The 25,310-nt window shown below is 35.5% G+C and overlaps 1 protein-coding gene across 3 annotated transcripts; it reads left to right on the top strand.

The window, feature by feature from the left end:
- The first annotated feature begins 1,623 nt into the window (after window positions 1-1,623).
- On the top strand, window positions 1,624-23,406 carry LOC103492442 (molybdopterin biosynthesis protein CNX1). 3 transcript variants are annotated; one of them, XM_017045509.2, is made up of 14 exons: window positions 1,657-2,019; window positions 3,021-3,147; window positions 5,136-5,251; window positions 13,135-13,236; window positions 13,324-13,407; window positions 13,642-13,869; window positions 13,952-14,142; window positions 14,241-14,345; window positions 14,484-14,789; window positions 21,500-21,657; window positions 21,758-21,864; window positions 21,973-22,029; window positions 22,903-23,086; window positions 23,203-23,406. In XM_017045509.2, exons 1-14 carry the CDS (start codon window positions 1,834-1,836, stop codon window positions 23,223-23,225), a joined length of 1,974 nt encoding a protein of 657 aa, XP_016900998.1. In that variant the 5' UTR covers window positions 1,657-1,833; the 3' UTR covers window positions 23,226-23,406. The 3 variants fall into 3 exon arrangements, with proteins under 3 accessions (XP_008451034.1, XP_016900998.1, XP_050937380.1); XM_008452812.3 differs by having other exon boundaries at window positions 1,624-2,019; window positions 22,903-23,406; XM_051081423.1 differs by lacking the exons at window positions 1,657-2,019; window positions 5,136-5,251 and having other exon boundaries at window positions 22,903-23,406.
- The last annotated feature ends 1,904 nt before the right edge of the window (window positions 23,407-25,310 follow it).

Here is a 25,310-nt window from a genome sequence, read left to right as displayed (position 1 = left end):
GTCATTTACTAAAATAATTGTATTTGGGATTAACTAAAAATTGACATGTGTCCCAAATTAAATTTAAAAACAAAATTGGACATTTCTAATGATGTCACGTGTATTTATTATGACAATTTGGTCAAATTAATTATTTTGGTTCAATTAAATATTATTTAGTTAGACTAAAATTCAATTCAGCTTAATTTAACATAAAATAAAATATAACCCAAATCCATGTTATTGAGCCCATGGGTATGGTCCATGGACCAGAACATGCTCCATAAAAACCCAAATCCATGTGATTAAGCCCATGGGTATGGTTCATGGACCATAACAGGCTAAAGTCCATAAAAGCCCACCAAGGAACTCTATAAATAGAGGAGTTCTGGGTTGGAAATTTTTGACTCAGAAACCCTAGAGAAAATTCTCTAAGAGATAGAAGCATCTTCAACTCCTGAAGTCGATCATCCTTGATTGAAGTTCAAGATTGAAGTTCCAACTTTTTCGTTTCCATCCTTGATTGAAGTTCCAACTTCAAGAACTTCAAGAACGTCACGTGTTTCGCTTCCTAAAATCAAGCGTAAGCATCCTAAAATCAAGCGAGAGCATCCAGCCGAGGGAGAATCAGATGATCAAATCAAATCAAATTTCTCCAGAAATCTCGTGTGAGCAGTTAGTTTTTTATGAAAATTATTAATGGTCTGTGACAAAAATATCCACAATTAATTTTAAAACAAATAAATAAACGAAACTGCAGACTTATATCCAATTATAAAAAAAATACAATAAATAAAGCAGAAAAATAAAAAAAAAAATTGTACAAAGATAAAAAATAAATCCACAATGGTTCCATATTTTGAAAGGAGATTTTTGATTTTGAAATTTAGTGAAATTTTATGTTTTAAATTAAATTTTAAACATTGAGAAAATCAGTGTAAGTTAAAAGTTTAAAAATTTTACGAAGAAAATGAGGATATCCACAAAAAGTATTTATTATTATTATTTTTAAAGTTTAAGGATATTTTGTAAATACCGAAAACATTTTTTCGGATAATTAAAAAGTTAAAAAGACATTTCTGTAATTCAATCTTAGGAGTTTTTAAATATAAAAAAAATGATTCAAACTATTTATAAATACGAGACATTTTCGAATAAACTAAAATATCTATAAAATATATAAATTTTTTAAATTCTATCAACTAAACTTATATGTTGTTACTAATACATTCATACATATTAATGTCTATTATAAATGGAATCTGATCTATTATAAATAAAATACAAATTTTCTATAAATATTAACAAAATATTTATATATTTATTACATCCAAATGGAGGATAGCAGCACCGACGGATCTAGCATAGGCGAGGGGGGCTCGAGCCCCCTCTCAATTTTATTGCTATTATATAATATATATAAAGAAAGCTAATTAATATTTACTATTAGCTTAGTGGTTACTGTGATTGTCAGTCCCTTCCACCCCGTTCAAATTTTACCTATGTAATTTATTTTTCATATTTTTCTTCAGCCCGTCAATATATTTTCTAGATCCGCCACCGATAGCAGGAACTAATTAGCATTAGTGTCATATATTATCCATTCCAAATATTGATGTAGATTAATCATTTGATAGAGGTATTTTTTCCTTTGAAATTTTCCAAATTTTTATGGCTCCAAAGTTCCAAATTACAATGTTTTCCTGTTTTTCTCATCGATCATCGTCACTCTTCCACGAGCTGAAGAGTCAAGTTTCAACTGCCACAAATTCCTCGATCACTCTCAATTGAATCCTATAAAACCCTGATTGTCTTTCCTCCATTATTCTCTTCATCTAATCCAACAGCATTCCAATGGCGGACCACTCTTGTGTCAAGTCCACCGCCATGATTTCCCCAGATGAAGCTCTTAAAACTGTGCTGGAAGTCGCTCAATGCCTCCCCCCTATCGTCGTCTCTCTTCACGATGCTATTGGGAAGGTCTTGGCTCAAGACATTCGCGCTTCTGACCCTTTGCCCCCTTATCCAGCCTCCATTAAGGTACTTTCACACTATAGTGAGCTTAATTTTTGTTCAGGATTGGTCGTTTCCTTAGTTGGCCGGAAGAAAATTTGGTTGCTCTGTGTGTAGCTGGTGGACTTTGCTTTGTGGGGTTCATTGTTTTTTGGTTTTTGATCGAAAGAAATGAAATGATGTCTTCAGATTATTATTGTTATTTTTAATACCAAAGTAGTGGCTTTCATCGAGGAAAAATGAAATGAAAGGGACGCTCTTTACAAGAAGGGGCTCTAACTATGTGAAATCATGTATAGAGAATGATTGCAAAAGGTCTTCGAAGTTAAAGCTCAAAGGAAAACATGAAATTAACAAAGGGACTGAAGCTCCCTAGAATTCGTGTGTACTCCCTAAACACCCTATTCCTTCCACTTACCGCATAAAACCCATAAAACTGCAGTGACTTCAGCAAGCGAAGGGAACCGACCTTTTTTTTTCTTTTTTCCCAAAAAACTGACCGAGGAGCTCCTCGATCATAGCTCCAATGTCTCTAATGTGAGTGCTCGCCATACCAAACGTCTGGAAGGAGGAACCCCAAACACCACTCGCCAAGTTGTTGCGCCAGAGCATATGATTCAAGTCTTCCACCGCCTTAGGACAAATAATACGACAAAATGCCTCAACATGCTTGTCAGAAGTTGCCTTTGCTAGTTGGTTCTTGGTTTTAGTGGAGCTGATAGATTAATTGATGTAGCGGAAAACAAATTAGTCCTAATCTTAATTAATCAAGTCAATCTAACTAAACTAAGGAAACTAATTCTAATCCTAGTAAACCGATGAAATAATGCTAGTCCTAATCAATTAAAAGTTTCACCAAGATATTCTAATTTACTACAATCCTACTACATCATTATCTTTCAGTGGATTTTCTCTCTTGCTTTGCTTTCTGAGGAAGCAATTATGTTATAAATTAACGTCTACTTTGGGAAATTCTGATTCAACTGTAATGCCTAGATTCATAACGCTCACGTAATCTCTCTTTGTAGGATGGCTATGCAGTGGTTGCTTCAGATGGGCCTGGGGAGTATCCGGTGATTATAGAATCTAGAGCTGGGAATGATGGAGTTGGTGTGACAGTTACTCCAGGAACCGTTGCCTATGTAACCACTGGAGGTGCTTTTCTGATCATATTTGAATCATAAACAAGTTTCCATTTTGTAGTTAGCATATGGTGAATAGGACTTATGCTAGGAGTATATTTTTTGGTAGATTACATCACATATTTGCTCAATATAATTCGTAAAAGATTTGGTATTCGCATTTGATAGAGCATCTACTGATTAAGTAGTGTAGTTAATCACCTTTTCTTGATGAAAATTCTGAAAGGAGTTCTTGTTGATGTACCGATAGTATCATTACAAGTGAACTTTGAATGGAGAATAATTGATATTTTCACCAACTTCACGAGATAATTGCTTTTCTAAGCTTTTTGATGACTGAAGTATTCAAGGTCTGCCTTGGAGGGAGTTGATAAGGATGGTACTTAGCACTTTGTTAGCTGGAACAAATTTGTTGCCTCCACTGAATTTTATGGTCTACCTTTGGAGGAATTGCTAAAGTTAAAAATAACACAACCCTTTTACTCAAATGGCTGTTGAGCTTCTCTGCACAGGAAATTAACTTTTTGGATAAACTGATGGTTAATTTTTAGGAAGAAACCTAGATGTTTTTTCTCTATCCATCGCCACTTTGCAAGTTGGAGCCTAGAAGTGAACTTTTAGTCTGTGGAAAAGGACATGGACAAACATGACTTTATTTGGGATGATTTTTGGTCTTTAGGTCTTGTGTGGAGCAATGAGGTAAGGATTTGATCCAAAATGTTCAAGCCCATCATCATTATACTTGGAGTGATGAGGAAATTTGGGAGGGCCATAGCCCCAAGAAGATCAAATTCTTTATCTGGTCAGCAGTTTGACAACCGAAATACCCCCTCAAAGTGTAGAGAAGAAATCCAGTTTTTACACTCCCTAAATCTGCCCATTATGTTTCAAGAATGAAGGGACCCCTAACGTCCTCTTTACACACTGCAGTTTGCTTTGTCTTCTATTCTTGCGAGGGTGGAATTTTATCTCTGAACCATTTGAGTTTGTCTTGCCCCTTGTGGTGGAAGATGACCTTTCTAAATGGTTCTCCGGCTGGTAGTTTAAGGATAAATCCAGGTTTCCATGGTTGAGTGTGGTCTTGGGCTCTCGGCTCTCCATGGCTTCTTTCAAAAGAAAGAAACTCTTGAATATTTTTAGATCAGTATGATTTTTCTGTTAATTTTTGCGTCTGTGTATAGTGTTTGACCTTCAACTTGAGTGCTCCTCACAAATATTTGTAATATTTCTATCATTCTCATCAACTTTGAAGGTATTTTGTTCAACTCCTCCTTTTTTGGTGTGGATTCATCTTGTCTTTACGGCCTTCAGGTTGTTTTTCTGAGAGTTGGAGTGATGAAATCCAATCTATAGTTGTGTGAACTTTTTCAATTTGAATTAAGATTGATCCTATAATTTTTTTGAGCAAATTGCAAAAACCACCCCTAAAATTTGGTGGTGGGAGTAGCAATTTATCCTCAAACTTGCAATGGTAAAAATTGAGTGCTTGAACTTATACAAGTGTTAAAACTGAACCCTCAAACTTGCATAATTGTAGAAATTTTAGCAATTATATGAATTTATTTTGAGCAAATTGCAAAAACCACCCCTAAAGTATGGTGGTGGTAGTAGCAATTTATCCTCAAACTTCTAATTGTAAAAATTGAGTTCTTGAACTTATACACATGTTAAAATTGAACCCTTGAACTTGCATAATTGTAGAAATTGTAGCAGTTATATGAATTTGAGGGTTCGATTTTTATCATTTGGGGGTCCAATTTCAACTGCCATCATAAGCTTTAAGTTCCAATTTTAACACTTATATAAGTTCCAGGGCTCAATTTTTACTACTGAAAGTTTGAGGGTGTAATTGCAACTACCGTCATACTTCAGGGATGAATTTTGCAATGTGTCATTTTTTTCAAGAAAAGGTGCTTGTGTTATGTTTTCTTCTTTTTCCTTATTGCAACTTTTTATTCACCTTCTGTAATTCCGATTCATTCTTGTTGTTACATTTTTAAGGACCAATACCTGATGGTGCTGATGCGGTAGTTCAAGTTGAGGACACCGAAAAAATTGAATCCAAGCGTGTTAAAATAAAAGTGAAAGCCAGGAAGGGTGCTGATATCCGCCCCGTGGTATTAGTTCATTACTTTTTTTTTTCTTTTTTTTCTTCTTATAATTAAATAATAAATTAAGCACTATTTTGTTGAAAGGTTCTACCACAATGACAATTACTTTGTTAGGCAAGAAAATTTTCCTTCATAGAATATCAACACAAAAAATTCCAACGGACAGTAATTACTGAAGCACCGGAACAAAAAAAATGTAGTAATACATGCAATTGTTTTTCTAGATTTGAAAGTAAAGAATTTCCTTTAAAAACTAAAGAATACAATAGAGAATGACAGATATGGTGTGATCTTTTCGGCAATAAGGCTTAAGGGGTGTCGAGTGAGCTCTTTTTGGTGCAGCCTTTCATCAACTTCTTGTAAAATAGTTTCTCTACAGTCTTCCGTAGATACTGATTGGCAAGCTTTTTCTATGCTCCCTTAGTTATCTTTCCCTATTATTTTGCACGTTCAACTATCTATTGAAAAGCAGTGCTTCTTTTCAACAATTTATTCACAATTGCAGAAACTTTGAACACCAGAGTTATCATGGAAAGGAAATGAATTCCTCTTCCATCTCCCACTAAAAGGGTAGAAATGTCCTCCATTATCATTTTCAATGGAGGCTTTATCTTTAAGTATTGCTTTGGATGAAAGATACAATAGAGAAAAGTTAGTTTACAGAGAAGGGAAGGAACCATTCTTTCTCTGTTTAGTTTCTCTTCCATCTCCCAGTGAAAGGGTGGAAATATCTTTCAGTGTAATTTTCAGTAGGGGCTTTATCTTTTAGTATTGCTTTTGATGGAAGATACAATGGAGGAAAAGTTAGTTTACAGAAAAGTAGAAGTAATAACTATTCCTTCTCTGTTTTCTTTTTATTGAGTTTGTTGATTGTTTGAGGAGTTCAGTTAAACCAAAGAGGTAACAAATTCATTAGACAATTCCAGATTGACGAATATCATTTATGGGTGAAGTCATTTTGGTGAATCTATTTTTCTTTTAGCTATTATTTGGAGGAAGTTTTCTCTCCCTCTTTGAATTTATACTCTAACTACCACCACTGTTCAATGGAGATGCTTATTGTAATAATTTCCTGACAGGAACTTCTTTTGTATCCCATTCATATTATCTATAAATGGTTATTGTTTCCTATAAAAAAAGAAAAAGAAAAAGGAAAAGAGAAAGGAAAAGAAAAAAATGTTATCAACATAATTTACTCCTTCGATGAAGCCATATACAAGCGTGGGTATGCCCTCGAAATCTGTAAATTGAAACCCCAACTTTTTCATGGGCATCAACATTGTACTCCTTCAATGAAGCCCTTTCGCAGTTTTCTCATAAGAAGAGAGAAGGAAAGCATTTCAGGAGGTAGTGGTTATTAATTATATAAATGAAGGAAGGTTCCTCACTGGGGATCTATAACAAAATGAAGGAAAGAACATCAACCTCTGCACAATATTGTAGGATATTGGATTGAATGCTTGTTGAATCAACCTGCCATGATTTACAAATGTTCAACACGTTCCAAGTATTCTTGACAAGATATTTTCCTTCCAGCTGAGTTCCAGATTTCCACTTGAATTTCATCTGGAAGGTTAATTGATCTGATTCATAGATGTTTTGGACCCAGTTCAATAGGTGATTGAAGTGTAATATTTAATCCACACAACCTTTAGTTTGATGATGGATCCAACCTCATGATATTTGGGTTAGATAACCTCTATGGTATTTGGACTAGATCGCCTCTGTGGTATTTGGGTCAGGTTGATTTGAGTTATTTTGACCTCTCTTTTTAATTTGTTTTCTTTTTAAAGTTTGATAAACGAAACGTGAAAGGAATACATTGCACTTTTCAGACAACTTCTCATAAAGATCCAAAAGACTTCAATGAAGAGTCTATTAGATACCTAGATTGGTATAGGGCTAGGGGTATAAGGGTGATTAGATATTTAGGCAGTTACATATGGTAGTGGTTATTAATAAGAAGTTGGAGAGGGAAGAAGAGGGGAATCAGTTTGTGGTTAGTTTTTCTGCACTCTTCCTTGAGAGAGAGGATAGGTAGAGAGGGTAGCATTTACTTTTGGTCCATAGTTTTGTGTAATTCTCAATTCAGAATTGTTAATTCATCGATTCTTCTTGTAAACTTTGAAGTATTTTCAATCAAATCAGAACACATCTTCTTGGTGTTCTATTAAATTGGTATCATAGTGTTTTTACCTGGGAAAATGATAGCGAATGGCACAAAACGTCGAAGAGAGGCTGGAGATCGTTGATTAGGAAATATTGGGGATACGAGTGGAGATGCACAAGTTGCCGGCGACCGAAGAAAACTTGTTATACTTGGCAAAAAGCATTGAAAGTCTGGGCATCCAATGGTAAAAACAACAACAACTGTTGCTAAAATGCATCAAAGGAATAGCGAAGAACAATTCGACAATCTCTGGAGGAATGGAAGGATCGTCAAGCATAGGATCGACGATTGAGAGTATCATTGAAGGTGGAGGTACAACATTGAAGGAAATCAAGGTAGAAGGTAAAACGAACAAGTCTGAATGGGATGAAAACGCGAACAATCGTTGCAAATTCAAGAAGATTGAAGTACCTGTGTTTAGCTGGATTGATTTGGATTCGTGTCTATTTGGAGCAGATCGGTGTTTTCCAGATTCATAAATCGACAGATTTTGTGAAGAAGTTGCTGAATCCGTAAAAGAATTGAGGAAAATGTGGTTGCAATGGTTATACAGCGAAGGTAAAGAGGTTGGTGAAGAGTGATCAAGAAGAAATTATAGAGGAAGGTTGGCGAGGATTATCGGTGAGGCCCGAAATGAAGACTCGAGTGAAGAAAAAACTGCTGCGCAAAGAAGCAGAAAATTGCTGGTTGCGGTGGAGAAAGAAGACGTCGACAGTTGCCAGTCTACGGTGGCCCGAGAAGGTGGTCTGGAATAGGGGTAAATCGTGTGAAGAGGAAGAAGAAGGTGCTGCCTACATGATGGTGCTAATGAATGGCATAAATGGATAGGAAAGAGGGTTAGAGCAAAAGAAATAAGTCCTAAAATCTTGGGTTTTACTATTTAAATTGGGCTTTAACTTAGTCTAAATAAAACATTGGAGGCCCATCATTCTGTAGATGGAGTGGGAGGTGAGTTCCAAAAATGGGAGAGCAGAAAAATGTGCCTAGAGGTGGGTCTTGGAAATGAAACCGGCGACAATATAATTTTGGTCTTTATTATGGGCTTGGATCATTGCAAGCTTAGGGTTTAGGGTTTAGGGTTTAGGGTTTTCTAATCCAAAGGAAAACAGGTCATTCACTGGATATCCTTTAGGTTGAAAAATGAAGATTAGCTATTGGATCACGTGAGGACTTGGACAAAAATCAAGGTGGCTGATATTAAAAGATTACTAAAGAAATTAATTCGGACATTGTACTAATTCAAGAATCTAGAAGAGCAACTTCTAAGCATCTAGAGCTCAAAAGATGTTCGTTGGACTTTTGTTGGATGCTTTAAAGAGTTTCAGGGGCATTCTTACAAGGTGGGGTGAAGGTTTTTTCAGAATTTGACATTGCTAAAGTAGATTTCTCTTTGACAATTGGAGTGATGCGTTGAAGGCAGTGCTAGCAAGATTTTATGGTCCGGTAGACTGCTTCAAGTTCCTCTAGGCATTGGATTGCATTGGCAACAGTTTTGATGCAGCTGGTTGCATCTTCTTAGCTTTATCTTTCTTCTTTCATCTTGAAGCTTTGGGTGTGTAAGATCTTAGATTCGAGTGGCTAATTTTGAGAGAGTTGAAGTTTTGCTTTGTATCTAGCTTTCTACTGATGTATTGTCTTTGAGTGGCTTTGATTAGCTCGTTATTTTCTGTTCGGGTTTATTTTTAGATTTTCATCATATTTATGTTGCCCGAGTATAGTCTTTGTTTAAGTTTTAGCTTGTGTTTTCCCTTAGTTCTTTTTACTTTTGGTATAATACTCTTGTATTTTGAACTTTAGTCTCATTATCATTAATAAAAAGACTTGTTTCTGTTTCAAAAAATAAATGTGAAATCACTACTTCAGAGATCTATTCATATATTTTTACATTATGAAAGACTAAACTTCAAGTATTTGAGCCAATTATTTTCTAAGAATTATTGGAGAGTAAAATAATCTCAATGAGGGGAATGTAATCAGAAAAATAAATGTATTAGTAATTTTATTATCATAATATAGACAGATTGTATTTCTTTTTGTTAGAATTAGTGGGCTTGGCCTAAAGAAGGATTTACCTTAATTTCCTTTCCTTTTTTATCATAAGCTTATCGTCTATTTATTTTCCCCTTTGTATCTTTTGTTAATATGAGAAATTAATAAGAAAATCAGATCTTGGTTTCTCTCGGTACTCGGGTTTCCGTGTAACTCGGTGTCTACATGGGCTGCCGAGCGGAAAAAACGTCATCTTTTGGAAGTAGTTCATTCCCTTATGCTGTCTACTTTCTTGCCTTCTTATCTGTGGGGAGATGTTCTTATTGCAGCTTATCTCATCAGTAGGATGCTCTCTCTCGTGTCCTCCATCTCCAGATGCCCTTAGATTGTTTCAAGGAGTCGTATCCCTCCACCGACCTTACTTTTGAGGTTTCCCTTCCTGTGTTTGGGTGTACAACCTATGTTCACAACTTTGGCCCTATCGAAACCAAGTTCACCCTTTGGGCTTAGTCATATGTGTTTGTTGGGTATCCCCTTCATTAGCGGGGCTATGTATATTTCCAGCCTCCTTGCTGTAAATACTTTTTCACTATGGATATCTCCTTTCATGAGAATTAGCCTTTCTTTCTCGTTAGCCACCTTCTGGGGAAGAGAGTGAGTGAAAAGTCTAACTGTCCCTTAGGGTCTACCAGTCCTATCCCTATTACCTTATCTAACCTCGATCCTCATCCCATGGTCCTACCTACAAACCAAGTTCCCTAGAAAACTTACTATAGGAGGAATCTCTGAAAGGAAATTGGGTCCCCTGCTGATCTGCTGGCTCTGATTCAAGACTCTAAACCTCCACAAGATCAAGGTATGACTAATCCTTTTGACTCATGTGTTGATAGTAAAATGAGTGAGAATGACAGGTTCGATATTGTTGTTCCTGAAGATATGGGAGAAAAGGACAGGGTTGATGAGACTGAGTTCAAAGCATAGACCGTTGGTAATGAGACTGAACATGATCATTTAGATAATCTTGACGAGTGTGATCCGTCTCTTCACATCTCCATTGCGCTAAGAAAAGGTACCAAGTTCTACACGAAACACCCAATTTGTAACTATGTTTTCTATGAGAGTTTTTCTTCACAGTTCAAAGCCTTTGCAGCCAACCTTGACTCTACTGTGATACTTAAAACTATGCACATTGCTTGCTTTAGAGTGCCCTGAGTGGAAAATTGCTGTTATGGAAGAGATGAGAGCTCTTGAAAAGAATAAGACTTGGGAGATCTGTACTCTTCTTAAGGGACATAAAACTGTGGGATGTAAATAGGTGTTCACACTCAAATACAAGGCAGATGGAACTCTTGACAGATACAAGGCCAGACTAGTTGCAAAAGGGTTTTCTCAGACTTATGGTGTCGATTATTTTGAAACTTTTTTTTTCAGTTGCAAAACTAAATACCGTTAGAGTCCTGTTATTTGTTGCTATGAATGAAGACTGGCCTTTATATCAGCTTGATGTTAAGAATGCATTCTTGAATGAAGACTTGGAAGAAGAAGTCTATATGAGGCCCCCACCCCAATTTGATCATTGAGTTTGTAAACTTTAGAAATCCTTGTATGAGCTAAAACAGTCAACGAGAGCATGGTTTGATAGGTTTAATACCTTTGTCAAGTTCCAAAGGTACGTTTTAAGGTATTCAGATCACACCTTGTTTACAAAAGACTCCAAAACTAGGAAGATCGCCGTGTCGATTGTTTATGTTGAAGACATAGTTTTAATTGGGGATGATACCGCTGAAATCATTTAACTGAAAAAGAAGATGGGTGATGAGTTTGAAATTAAAGACTTGGGGAATTTGAAGTATTTCCTTGGGATTAAGGTAGCTAGATCAAAAGAAGATATCTCTGTTTCTCAGAGGAAGTGTACCCTTGATTTGTTGATTGAGACAGGTATGCTGGGATGTCGTCTTGCTGATACTCCTATTGAATTCAATTGTAAACTGGGAAATTCAAGTGATATAGTTCCAATTGAAAAAGAAAAATATCAAGGCCTTGTGGAAAGTTGATTTACTTGTCACATATTAGACATGATATCTTCTATGCTGTAAGTACCGTTAGTCAGTTCATGTAGGCTCCCTCTGAGGAACAAATGGAGGCAGTTAACAGAGTCCCGAGGTACTTAAAAAACAACTCCTGGTAAAGGGTTGATGTTCAGGAGGCTGACAGGAGAGCTATTGAGGCTTATACTGATTTTGACTGGGAAAGGTCCGTTATTGACAAGAAATCCACCTCAAGTTATTGTACCTTTGTATGGGGCAATCTCGTAACCTGGAGGAGTAAGAAGCAAGGGGTTGTGGCTAGAAGCATTGCTGAAGCTGAGTATAGGCCATGAGTTTGGGGATATGTGAGAAAATTTGGCTTTAGAAAGTTTTATCTGATCTTCATTAGGACTGTGAGGTGACGATGAAATTATTTTGCGATGATAAGGCAATTATTAGCATTGCCAACAATCCAGTTCAACATGATAGAATTAGACATGTGGAGATTGATCGACACTTCATTAAAGAAAGACTGGACAATGGTAGCATATGCATTCCTTACATCCCCTCGAGTCAATAGGTTGCTGATGTTCTCAACAAAGGACTTCTTAGACAAAACTTTTGACTCATGCGTTAGCAAGTTGAGCCTTAGTGATATTTACGTCCCAACTTGAGGGGAGTGTTAGAATTAGTGGGCTTGGCCCGAGGAAGAATTTACCCTAATTTTCTTTCATTTTTTATTTATTTTTATTTTTTTATCATAAACTTGTTGTCTATTTATTTTTCCCTTTTTATCCTTTGTTAATATGATAAATTAATAAGAAAGCCAAATTGTGGTTTTTCTCTTGTTATTCGGATTTCCACGTAACTCGGTGTTTATTTTTTTTTACCGCTTTTAACATTTTGATCTCTAAATTTGGGTTAGTTTGGTTCACCGAGTCCAATCCAAATGATTATTTATAGGGATAAAGTTACCAACGTAGACTGCAATGCTATTCTTGATAATTAAATAAATAAATGTTCCATTTGTACAAGGATGCTCTTTTGTTCATCCAATTCAAGTTGGAAAATATTTTAAAGCATTTCTTAAGAAGAAAAATATTGTAGTACTTCAACCAGATTCTACACCACCTTTTTTGACCTGTAATGGTTATCCCGTGATCGGATCTTTAGGAGGCTTATGAACGGAGGCAGCAAGACTTTAAATCACAGTTTGGTTCATGAAGTCAATCATTTATTTGTTTGTTTATCTGCCTTTTTCTCTTTGGGCTATGGTATGTTGGTAAACGCGGATCTAGGTTAATATGTTATTAGGCCATATTTTTGGATAGATTTCTGTTTGAACATGAATTTTTGTGCTTGTTAAAATCTTAATATAGTGAGAACTATGTTCCATGAGGACTGAAGCTTAGATGCAATTTATTCAATGTGGGAGATTTGATGTATCTAGACTCTCCATTATTTTTTTATTATTACCTCACACGTCCTATACTATTCAGAGGAATTTAAACAGTAGTTTTTTACTTTCCTACTATTTTTCACTTTTTGTTAGGTACGGGGCCATATCGATGCAAATATCTTTACTAAAAAATGATGTTTTTTTATTCAAGTCTTGTGGGCATGGCTTATACTAGACTTGGTTATTAGACTTGTGGCTTTATTTACTATTTAAAATTTAATAGCTGATGACACTGCATTCCCAGGGATGTGATATCGAGAAGGATGCTCTTGTCTTAAAAGCTGGTGATAAAATAGGTTCTTCAGAAATTGGCCTGCTTGCTACTGTGGGTGTCATGACAGTAAAGGTATTATAATTTCCAATATATTTTGTTTTTAGTCATGTATTCTCTCATCCATCTCCTTTCTGATTTACTTTTACCGTTGTCTTGTAGGTCTATCCTACTCCAGTAGTTGCTGTTCTTTCTACAGGGGATGAACTTGTAGAGCCACAGACTGAATGTCTGGGTCGTGGGCAGGTATTATGGAACATTACTTTGCTGTCCCTTGTATATTGGCATTTGTGTATCACTCAGCTTTCATACCCATCTAGTTACTTTTTCAAGTTTGATGTTTTACCTGATAAAATAATTCCATATTGTACATTGTGAGGTATTTAGTCACATACTCTCTCATTATTCAGCTTCTCATTTGATGAGTTAATGTATGTTATTTTGTTTTATAAAATTTTTATTTGTTAAAAAATTGTGTAGATTAGGGATTCAAACCGTGCTATGTTACTTGCTGCTGCTGTTCAACACCAATGCAAAATTATCGACCTTGGTATTGCTAGAGATGATGAAGGCGAGCTTGAGAAGATCTTGGAAAATGCTTTTTCTGCTGGAGCTAACATCCTTCTGACTTCTGGTGGTGTTTCAATGGGAGATAGGGATTATGTCAAGCCATTACTTGCTAAGAAAGGGGTTGTATATTTTAGTGCGGTATGCAAATGGTTCTTGAAATGCTTTCACTCGGTTGTTCCAGTTCTTTGTAGTTTTGGTCATGGAATTGATGTCTTTTCAGGTTTTCATGAGGCCAGGAAAACCCGTGACTTTTGTAGAGATCAAACCAGATAACACAGAAAAAAGGGAATCAAATCAGATTCTTGCATTTGGGTTGCCTGGAAATCCTGTGAGCTCTTTAGTTTGTTTCCAACTATTTGTAGTCCCTGCCATCCGCCGACTTGGTGGATGGGAAAATCCTCATCTTCTAAGGTAGCTGAAAAATCAAATCTTGTCCTTCTCTTTCATTTTTTACCGTATCCCTTTTAATTCTTTTATACTTGTTTGCCTGTGTTTCTCTATAAATTCAGAGTGCGAGTACGTCTTTCAGAGCCAATAAAGTCAGATCCTATTCGACCACTGTTTCATTGTGCAATTGTCAAGTGGAAAGATAATGACGGGTCAGGAAATCCTGGGTAAGTAGTTGGGGTAAATCTGATTCATTGTTCTATCTACACTCAATAGGACCCATTGCAACTTGTCTCTCTCTGTTGCATTTTAACTTTCTTGAATATCCTTTATATGTATTCATTTGACATTACTGTTTGGATCAGTTTCTCCGCGGAGAGTACTGGTCATCAGGTGAGCAGCAGACTTTTGAATTTGAAATCTGCCAATGCTTTGCTAGAATTGCCACCAACAGGAAATCCTATACCTGCTGGAACTTCTGTGTCGGCTATTGTGATTTCTGATATAAGCAGTATTGCTGGTTCTGCCAACTCCTTGTCATTTGATTCAACAGTCTCTCTGAAAAATAATATATCCAAAAAAATTAGCAGTGAGGTTCAAGATATTGGGTCTAAAGTAGCTATTCTTACGGTGAGCGATACTGTTGCATCTGGGGCTGGACCTGATCGAAGGTATTACATTTCACAATCATTTTTCCTCCTTGTTGGCGATTCTTTTGTCTCAGTGTTCTATATTGGTTCTTTTGCTAGACGGATTAGGAATCCTCTTTTGGCTGCACCTTGGCAGATTGTCTTGTTCTTAGGAATCATATGCTTTGAGCTTTCAATTCAAAAATCCTACTAAAAACTTCCCAAAGAACTCTTCAAAACTGAGAAGCAAAAACATGGATATGATGGGACACAACAAAACGTTAATTTCTAAAGAAATTAGTACACGGGCACATTGGAAACACAATTTTTTCGGATATAACATATATTTAAATCAAACATATAAAGCATTGGCATTGGTGGTGAACAAGATTGGCGGTGGTGGTTGCTGCTATTTCCAAACTCCTTTGTGAATTGCATAGAAGGAAGGGAAGAAGGGTAGTTAGGGTTTTCACTTTTTTTTTTTTTTTTTGAACTTTTAATGTCCTTTTTACTTTTTTTTTTCTCGTCTTAAATTATTATTAGGTGGGACTTTAAAATTGTTCTCAGAATAAATGGGTTGGGGCTTGCTTTTTTTGTTTTTAATTATAATTATTAATTATTATTGTCAAAATTTATGCTAACATGTCCTTTTATTACCGCATGCTCTTTTTTCCCATATTAGTATTAGACTCATAATTTGGCATCTTGGTCTGGAGTATCTAACACCAACACTTTGCTTGATATAGAGGGTTCGTGCTACATAGCCTCAAAAAAACCTTGGTCTTACTAAAGAGCGCCAACTGAAAGAAACCTAGGTTTTCGTGGGGGAACTAATATTTCCGAAATACTTCCATATTCCTTTAGTACTCACATTTTCTTATGTCGAAAACCCATACATTTGGTAATATTGCCTTAATTCTCGACATACATTTGGTAATATTGCATTAATTCTTTTATTAACTAATTTTTTTTAAGATAGAAGAGTGATTTAATATATGTGTTCCCTCATTCAATTTTGTATAAATGGTAATTGTTCTGCAGCGATACTAAGTCCTTACATCTGAAAAAAGGTATCATGTAATTATTTGACATAGAAGTTGGTGACAGTGTCTGTTGTTGTTATTTTTTTTTCTTTTATATATATATTCTCAGTGGCCTTGCTGCCACGATCCACTGAGATTCAACCCTTCGTCATTCCAATTTGTTTATATATATTATTTTTATTTTTATTTATTGCTTAGGAAATCCAGTGTCTTAAATAATTTGCATCTGGATACTCCTCTTTGAATGTTCGTTTCTTAGAGGTCACTATATTGATGCTAAATAAAAATGAGCAAAGCTGTTATTGTATTTTTCCTCGTTTAGAAGGGAAAAGGAAAATATTAAATGCTTTGCCACAACATCTACGAGATAATCTAGGACTCCGAGTATTGGACAAACGGGTTTCCATTTTCTTATTCTTGAAAGTTTTGCCTGTATTGTTGGTCTTGTTTCGCTAGATTATTACTTGGGGAAATATTGGGAATGTTATTAAGATATTAATAGAGGAATAATTATAATTCCGAGTATTGAACAAATGGGTTTCCATTTTCTTATTCTTTTAAGTTTTGCCTGTATTGTTGGTCTTGTTTCGCTAGATTTTTACTTGGGGAAGTATTGGGAATGTTATTAAGATTTTAGTAGAGGGACAATTATAATTACTTGGCAGTTTGTTTAGGCGAGTTCGTTATTAATATAGGGAGTTAGCGAGGACAGGGATAGGTGTAATTTTGGAATGTCACCTTACATTAGATTGTGTGAGAAAGAGAGCTCTCTCAGAAGGCTATAATTAGAAATGTTCTCTTTTAAAGATGCATTAATATGTATCATTTGTATAACATTAAAGCTGGTCCTTTGGAAATACATCAACTCCATTAAGCATAAAACCTAGATGTTCACATGGGTCAAACTAATTGAAGTAGAGATGGGCTCTCAATATTTCTCAATTTTTATGGCAACTATCAAGTTTAGTTGGCTTGTTGTTTTCTTCCCCTTTAACTTATAAGACGACATGTATACAGAGTCCTCATTGCACTAGTGCTTGGTGACTGATGTGATTGGATTGGATCCTCTAGTAGCAATTTTCTATTTTTAAAAAATGTTTTTTTTTTCTTTTTTGGGATGAAATGGTTGTCAAAGCCATTGAAGAGAAAGGGCTTTCTCATGCATGATCAATCTGTTACAAATAACATGCGGCTTTTCAACCAATGGATTGCTAATTATCATTTGGGGAATGTGCCTCTGAAAAATGTAACCTACAATTGGTCCAGATATGGAGTACCTAATATGCCTCCTTAACTGATCGTTTTTTGGTTACTGACTTTTGTGCTACTAAATTTGGATCCTTTTAGGTTCACCGATTAGATCGTGTCACTTCGGATCATTTTCCTCGCTATGATTGCAGGTGATATTGATTGGGGTCCATGCCCTTCAGATTTGAGAACTTCTGGCTCTCTACTCCATCCTTCCGGCCACTTGTGGAAACTTGGTGGACAAACAATAGGATTTCTGGTTGGCCTGGACATGAATGGACGATGAAGCTCAAAGCATTAAAAATGTTCCTTCATCTGTGGAATAACGTAGAGAGGCTACTAAATTACCATTCCTTATCTCTCAACTCCAAGAGTTGGATAATATAGGCAACAGACTCAACTTTCTGCAGAACAATTATCCACAAGTCGTTCATTGGAAAACAATTGAATAATTAACTACTCAGAAGCACATCCAATGGCGGCTACGTTGTAAACTTAAATGGTTCATGGAGGGGGATGAAAACACTCGTTTTTTCACCGTATTGTTGCTGCCCCTAAAAGGAAAAGTTTGATTTCTGAAATTCTCTCCAGAAACGTATTAACTAAGGACAATATTGAATCTGAATTTTAAAATTTCTACACAAATCTCTTTACTAAGAAGGCTGGTTCTCACTTTCCAACATAAATGTGAATTGGAATCCGATTTTGAATAATAATGCTCTGATCTTGAACGCCTGATTTCTGAAGAGGAGGTTTTCTTGGCCATCTCTTCTCTTGGTGCTAATAAGTCTTCCGGTCCTGATGGATTTACAGCCGAATTTTTAAATTTTTTATAGACTACTTTAAAAGATGACATTATGAATATGGTCCATGATTTTTTTTACTCCGGAATTATCACTTCCTTTCTAACCAAACCTATATTTGTCTCATTCCAATGAAATTGGATGCTAGAATGGTCTTCGATTATTGGCCGATCAGCCTCATCCCGTGTGCTTACAAGTTTATTGCTCGGGTCTTATCGAATCGATTGAAACTGGTTCTTCCATCTACCATTGCTTTAAATCAGCTTGCTTTTGTTGAAAATAGACAAATTCTGGATGCATCCCTTATGGCTAACGAATTGGTGGATGATTGGCTTCATGAAACCAAGAAAGGTATGATTATTAAACTTGATCTTGTAAAAGCTTTTGATACGGTCGGTTGGGACTTTTTAGATGAAATTCTCTAGGCTAAAGGCTTTCGATGGGTTTGGCGTAATTGGATTCACGGATGTGTCTCTAGTGCAATTTTTTTTCATTATTATTAATGGTAGACTTCATGGTAAAATTAACCCTACTCGCGGCATTAGACAAGGTGATCCTCTTTCTCCTTTTCTTTTTGTATTGGTTGCCGATTGCTTAAGTTGTCTGTTGGACCATAGTCTATCTAAAATTTGATAGCAACTCACCCCATTGGTGCTTTGAGTTTTATCCTGAATCTCTTGCAAATTGTTGACAACACTTTGCTCTTTTCCACTGCTGATCGCACTGCCCTTACATGCTTGTTTGAGGTTATTCATGTCTTTGAAGAAGCTTTTGGTTTATCTCTCTAAAAGTGAGCTCCTTGGCATTTATATCTCTGATGATGATCTGGATTTGATGGTGACTGCTTATGGGTGTAAGAAGGGACAATGGCCAGCTTCTTATCTTGGCCTTCCCCTTGGTGGGAACTCTAAATCGATAATTTTCTGGCAACCAATTATTGAGAAATTCCAACAAAAACTCTGTAATTGGAAATACCTACGTCTCTGAGGGTGGTCATCATACACTTATTCAAGCCACCGTTTCAAGCTTGCCTTCTTATTACCTTTCTCTTTTTCATGCCCCTAATGATGTGATTAATTGTTTGGAGAAACTGATTCGTGACTTTTTGGGATGGTTCATGTGATGAAAATGGTAATAACGTTAACTGGATAACTAGTTAGCGCCCTAAGCTTCTTGGTGGTCTTGGTATTGGTAATTTTCGTCATCAAAATTCTGCCCTTTTGGCGAAGTGGATCTGGAGGTTTTCATATGAGCAGGATGCTTTGTGGTGTCAGCTCATTGTGGCTAAGTACTATTATCCCTTTTGTGTTTGGCCAACTATTGTTAGGTCATCAAAGTCCCCGTGGAGCTCCTTTCGTCATACTGTCGACCTTGTATTTTCTAGGACTCAACATTGTATTGGTACAAGTGACACTATGTCTTTTTGGAAATCGATGGCTTGATTGTGGTATTCTCTCTGTGACTTTTCCTTGTTTGTTTCGTCTCTCTTGTACACCTGATATTTCTGTTGCTAAAGCGTGACTTGCTGATTTTGAGACTTGGGACTTGCACTTTAGACGTAATTTTATTGATCATGAAATTTAGGAATGGGTATCTGTCTACTATTTTGTCTTCTAGCAGATTTTGTATGGTGCCTGATTCTTGGAGATGGACTATTGAATCCCCATCTATGTTTACTATAAAATCTATGATTGATGACTTGAGAGGTGCTCTTGAGCCTTTTGAAAGGGATTTTTATTCGATCATTTGGATGGATCACTTCCCAAAGAAAATTAAAATTTTTGGAAGCTTAGTCATAAAGCTATAAACACTGCCAATCATCTTCGGTGTCGTATGCCTTATATGTTTCTTTTTCCTTCTTGGTGTATTATGTGTTGTGCTAATGTTGAATCTCTTGCTCATCTTTTTATTCATTGTCCTTTTGCTCGACAATTTTGGGATCTCATTTTGGAGGATTTTGGTTGGTCTATTGCTTTGTCCAATGACATTTTTGGACATCCTCAACTCTCTTATGGTGGGTCACCTGTTTACTGGTTGCAAGAAGGTTATTTGGTTGGCTGTTCTTCGAACTTTCTTTTGGACTTTATGAGGCAAGCATAATAGGCGTTTTTTTCATCTTTTAGTTCTTCTTTTGATATGGTATTGGCCATGGCTTTTTATTGGTGCAAAATTGAGCACCCTTTTAAAAACTTTAGCTCATCAATCTTATTAGTTGCCAATTGACGCTCTTTTTGTAATCACCTTTAGGTTGGGGTTTCCCTTATTTCATTTTATTAATGAAATGTCTTTTTCTTATGAAAAAGAAAAAGAGAGGGCTTTCTCCCATTCTATCAACAAGAAATGGAATGTACTTTTCCTTGTTGGACCATTGGTGTTTCTTGCCCATCCTCCTGCCACAATGGAGAGGATTCATTTGTACAGTTTGACTTAGTAGGTTTATGAAGTGGTGCTCAGTACGAGTGGGGATAGTTCAATGCAGCCATTGACCAGATTCAGCTGAGGAAGATCGCCTGCTGGCCAGTCTTTGGACGTAGGAGATTTACTTGGCCAAGTCTGTCTTTGAGAGCGCTTCCTTTTTCCTCAAAGGGATTGGGAGAGGATGACCAGAGACGGGATCTGTACTTTGAGCATTAGTCTCATACCATTATCTTGATGAAGAGACTTGTTTCTTGTTAAAAAAAACACGCACATGAACTGCTTGGGCGATATTACCAAATTAAAGTTTTCAGGTCTGTCAAGAAATATGTAAGACCCCTAGTTATGTTACATTAGGATTATTAGTATGTTTATGGACAAGATATTAGTAAGTGGCTAGGGAGTTTATAAGAATTTTAGTTATAAATAGAGGGAGGAGTTGGGAGCAAGGTTTGAAGATTTTAGTAGAAATTCCAGTGTTGGAATTTTGGAAGAGAATAGCCCTCTTGAAAGACTATCTTATATTGTAACTTCTTTTGATATTGCAGTATAATTTTCTACCTTTAATGTGTATTGTACTCTTTGTTGTTCTTGAGTTTTCTAGGCGACCTAATAAAATATTACTATTATTGTTTAAAAAAAATGCTTGGATATGTTTGGTTCTAGAAGTAGGAGTTTAGAGTGGAGTGGAGTCCACCTTTTGTTTTGCCCAAGAAGTTTATGGACTTACGACTAAAGTTTATCATTTTATTAATAATATATAATTAACTTTACTCTTACTCACTAGTTTAAACTTTTGGGTCAATCGATGATTTAAGCTGGTATCATAGCTAGGTTACCAAAGAAGTCCTATGTTCAAACTCTTGTATTGTTGTTTCCTCTCTAGTTAAAGTTGATTTGCACTTATTTGGCCTTACAAAATATTTCGAACGCACAAGTGAGGGGGAGTGTTAGTGATATGTAATTAAATATACCCTTACCCATTAGTTTAAGCTTTTGGCTCAATTGGTGACTTTAAAATTTCGTAGCTTATTAACCTCTTATACTACGTTTCTCAAAAAGAAAAAAAAAAAGACCTCTTATACTATAGGGCCTGCAACTGAACAACTATCTAAATTTAACTGCACTTCTTGCTCCAAATGTTTTCTTAGTGAAACTTGTATGCAAGTGAAATTCTTGAAATTTCTGTGCTTTCACCGTTGGGCATTAAGGCCTTGACAAAATATTTGTTTCTTTCATATAGTGGACCAAGGGCCGTTTCAATTGTTCAAGCCTCATCAGAAAAACTAGGAGGGGTCAATATTGTGGCAACAGCCGTTGTCTCAGATGATGTCAGTAAAATTCAGGACGTTCTTGTGAAATGGTGTGACATTGACGAAGTCGATCTTATTCTTACACTTGGTAATACTCACCAAATTCAATCTTCCCCACTCAGGACATGCAATTTTTTGTCCAGTTCCCTTTATATTTCTCTTTTTGTTAAAAATTAATCTCCGTCTAGGTGGAACTGGATTTTCACCAAGAGATGTGACGCCTGAAGCAACCAAGCCATTATTGCATAAAGAGACCCCTGGTCTATTATATGTTATGATGCAAGAGAGCCTTAAGGTAGATATTTAGTCTCTGCTGCATATTGTTGTCTGATGGTTCTTCTATCATACCTTTATTTTGCACAGTAATTGTGATTCCTCTTCTAATCTGAATCTGTTGTGATAGGTTACACCATTCGCTGTGCTCTCACGATCTGCAGCTGGGATTAGAGGATCAACCCTGGTAATGCCAACAATTTTCTTTTCATATTTCTATTTAGCTTTTTTCTGAGTAAACGACCACTTTTCAATGAAGAAGTGATAAGCCACTAGAACACGAAAATGTACCCCAATCAGTGTTAGTAAGTATAGAATCACATTACATAAAAAAGGAGAAATAGTAGGCCAATATAAGCCCAGAAAATCCTACAATATATCCCAATCAATAGACTATTGCTTTAAGATCCTGGTTTCTTTCCAGCCAAATATCCCACTGAACAAGCATGACACATGGCAGTACAAGACTGGTGCCTTAGGATGGAAGGAATCCCCATAAGTCACCATGATGCGGTTTTGCTAGATCTCCGTTCCCAACCTATTCACTCTTGTGACGATTCTCTACATCCTTTCAACCAAATATTCTTTAGTGATGAAAATAACAGCTTTTTATCTCGAAATGGAGGTGGCAAACAATATTTGCCAACCATCGGAAAGGGAATCAGCCATCTTTACTCAAACCATTATTTGCTATCGTCTTGAGAGAAATTGCTAACCCATTTGGAAGAACAAACCACGCTTCTATCGTTGATTTAAACGAATTTGATCCCTGATTTCTTCTTAATAACAAGTAACAATCTTTCAAATTGATTTTCACCATCTGTCCACTTCATTTGGCTCATAAAAAGTTTCTAATACTCTCTTCCTCGTCATCAGCTTCATTCTGGCAGCTTTTCTGCTGCAACCAGTCTCCTCGTAGACAACTCAACAATTCAGCAATGCATTCTAAATTATATTAACACGAAAATTTACTTCTTTTAACATAGAAGTTCTAGATCTGCCACTAGTTATCTTTGAGTACACGACAATGACATCTCTCTCTCATGTTATTCTTCTTCAGATTATCAACATGCCCGGAAATCCCAATGCCGCAGCAGAGTGCATGGAGGCCTTATTGCCGAGCCTTAAACATGCATTGAAACAAATTCAAGGGGACAAGAGAGAGAAACATCCTCGTCATGTTCCTCATGCTGAAGCAACACCAGCAAACATTTGGGACCAGAGTTATAAGTTGGCTTCTGAAGGTATAAGTGAAACTGGATGCTCCTGTTCTCATTAAAAAACATATACACAATTTTCTGCAATAATAATCACTGAAACTTTTAACTTTTTGTTCAATAATCTCTTTTCTTTTCTACAGTTCATCACGAAAATATTTTGTAGAGTTATCTCAACCTTCAAATGTTTGGATGTTAGGAGAGCCTTTTGTTTTAGCTAATGTATGTAATTTATGTTCCTGAGTATGCAGTCCATGAACAGGCAAAGGCTATGCCTATAGCTGAAGTCCGAAGATACACACATATCACATGTTTTTCGGGTTAAATTACTAAGTTTAGTTCCAAAACTTCAGGTTTGTGTTGATTTGTTGTCTGAATTTTAGAAGTATCTATTAAGTTGGTGAAAGTGCTGATATAATGTTAAATTTTCTTTCATTCATTAGCTAAATCTTTTAGGTTAATTACAACTCTAATATTCAACAAATTCATAATGTTATTTCCTCTCAAATTACTGGTGATTTTTACTTATTCGGTCTTCTACATATTTTAAGACCACAAGTGAAAGGGAATGCAAACCTTAAAGTGTTGATATGATATTAAATTTTGTTTCATTCATCAACTTAAGCCCTCAGGTCATTCGGTGATCAAACGAACTCTTTGAACTTTTAAAGTTGTGTGAATTTGGTCGATAAACTTTCAAAATGTCTGGTAGATCATTGACTTTTCAATTTTTTTGTTACTATTTGACTTTTTCAAAATTCGTTTACTCAATAAAAATAAAAGTTCAAATGTCTATCGGATATTTTTAAGTTTAAAGTTTAATTGACACAAAAGATGAAAATTTATTGATGCATCAAACTCATCTTAAAGTTCAAAGATTTTTAGATACAAACTTCAAAATTTACGATAAAGTTCAACTTACTTTTTTTTAGTTGAACTTGTGGGAATTCAAGAGAAAATTGTAAAAGAAAAAAAAAGAAAAACTAATTTAAGGTCCACAAAATGTTCTTTTGTTGATGTCATGACTACAAAGTTACGATATTGTCCTACTTTTCTCGCCTTTTTCTTTCATCTCTTCTTCTCTAGTGTTGCCTCGTCTATCTCCCTCTTTTTTTTCTTCCTCTACACGTGGTCTTCTTTCCGGTGTGAATAGTTCCAACACGATCAACTAAGCAAGAGCAATAGAGAGAAGTGATTTTGTGAGAAAGAAAACGAAGAGAGAACAAGAGATACCAAGATTGAGAGAGCGCGAAACTAAGACTGAGCAACAGAAAAATAAAGAGTAGTGACTTATGAGTGAAAAAAGAAGAGAAGCGAGACGAGCAAGAGTAACGTGCAAATACATTTTGATAAATTCATCCAAAATGCAAGTCATTAAACGTTTCTTTTGCCCAATTTTTAGGTCATGTGAAAAGTTTTATAATTCAAGTCTCTAACATTCTAATCAGTATTGTTTAATGTGAAGGGAATTTTAAAAATATCTCAAAGTTGAAAGGTTGATATATAACTATTTATTTAGTATTATAAAATTACAATACTTCAATTAATGAATGATACATTGACCAAATGATACTTTAAAAGTAAAATTTAGGTTAATTTGAATCTAATTAAGTGGATGGTCCACACTACTCAAATGGTAGAGTAGTAGTAAAAAACGAAAATAATAAGATTTTTGATGAAAGCATGCACAACATCACGTCTACTTTTATAATTCCCAAATTGTACCCTAGTATGATCCGATAACTATTGTTTTGGATAAATGTGATTCATCTACCTTCTCTCAATTTAGGGTAGAAATACATAGTAAAATCATAACATCGTCGTGAAAAGTAAGGAATTTAAAAGATAAAGATGCTAGATTTTTTTCTGTGCTCATTTTGAATCTTGAATTGGTAAGCTCATGTCATATTTGATTTGATTTATAAGGACTTTTCAAAGAATTATTCGATAAAAATCAAAGGTTTGTTTATCTTCGTTTTAGTTTTAATTTATGATATATCATCATTTTAGATTTTACATTATCTTATTAACAATTTTTATAATATTAAATTCTCATTAAAATATTTTATTCCAATTAAGATTTTACTTATTCGTTCTTTTAGTATTTTTTCTAATCATGTTTTATTCATTAATCTATCTTTTCTTTTTTATATAGATACATATATTCTCTTTTGCAATTACGATGGGTTAGGCTTTTTGTTGTTTCTTTTATGAGTTATAGGTTTTGTGGTCGATAACATTATAAATTATA

This window comes from Cucumis melo, chromosome 2 (assembly GCF_025177605.1).
Source record: "Cucumis melo cultivar AY chromosome 2, USDA_Cmelo_AY_1.0, whole genome shotgun sequence".
In the NCBI taxonomy this organism is placed as follows: Eukaryota; Viridiplantae; Streptophyta; class Magnoliopsida; order Cucurbitales; family Cucurbitaceae; genus Cucumis; species Cucumis melo.
The sequence above is the reverse complement of the archived record's forward strand: the minus strand, read 5'-3'. Positions and strand labels throughout refer to the sequence as shown.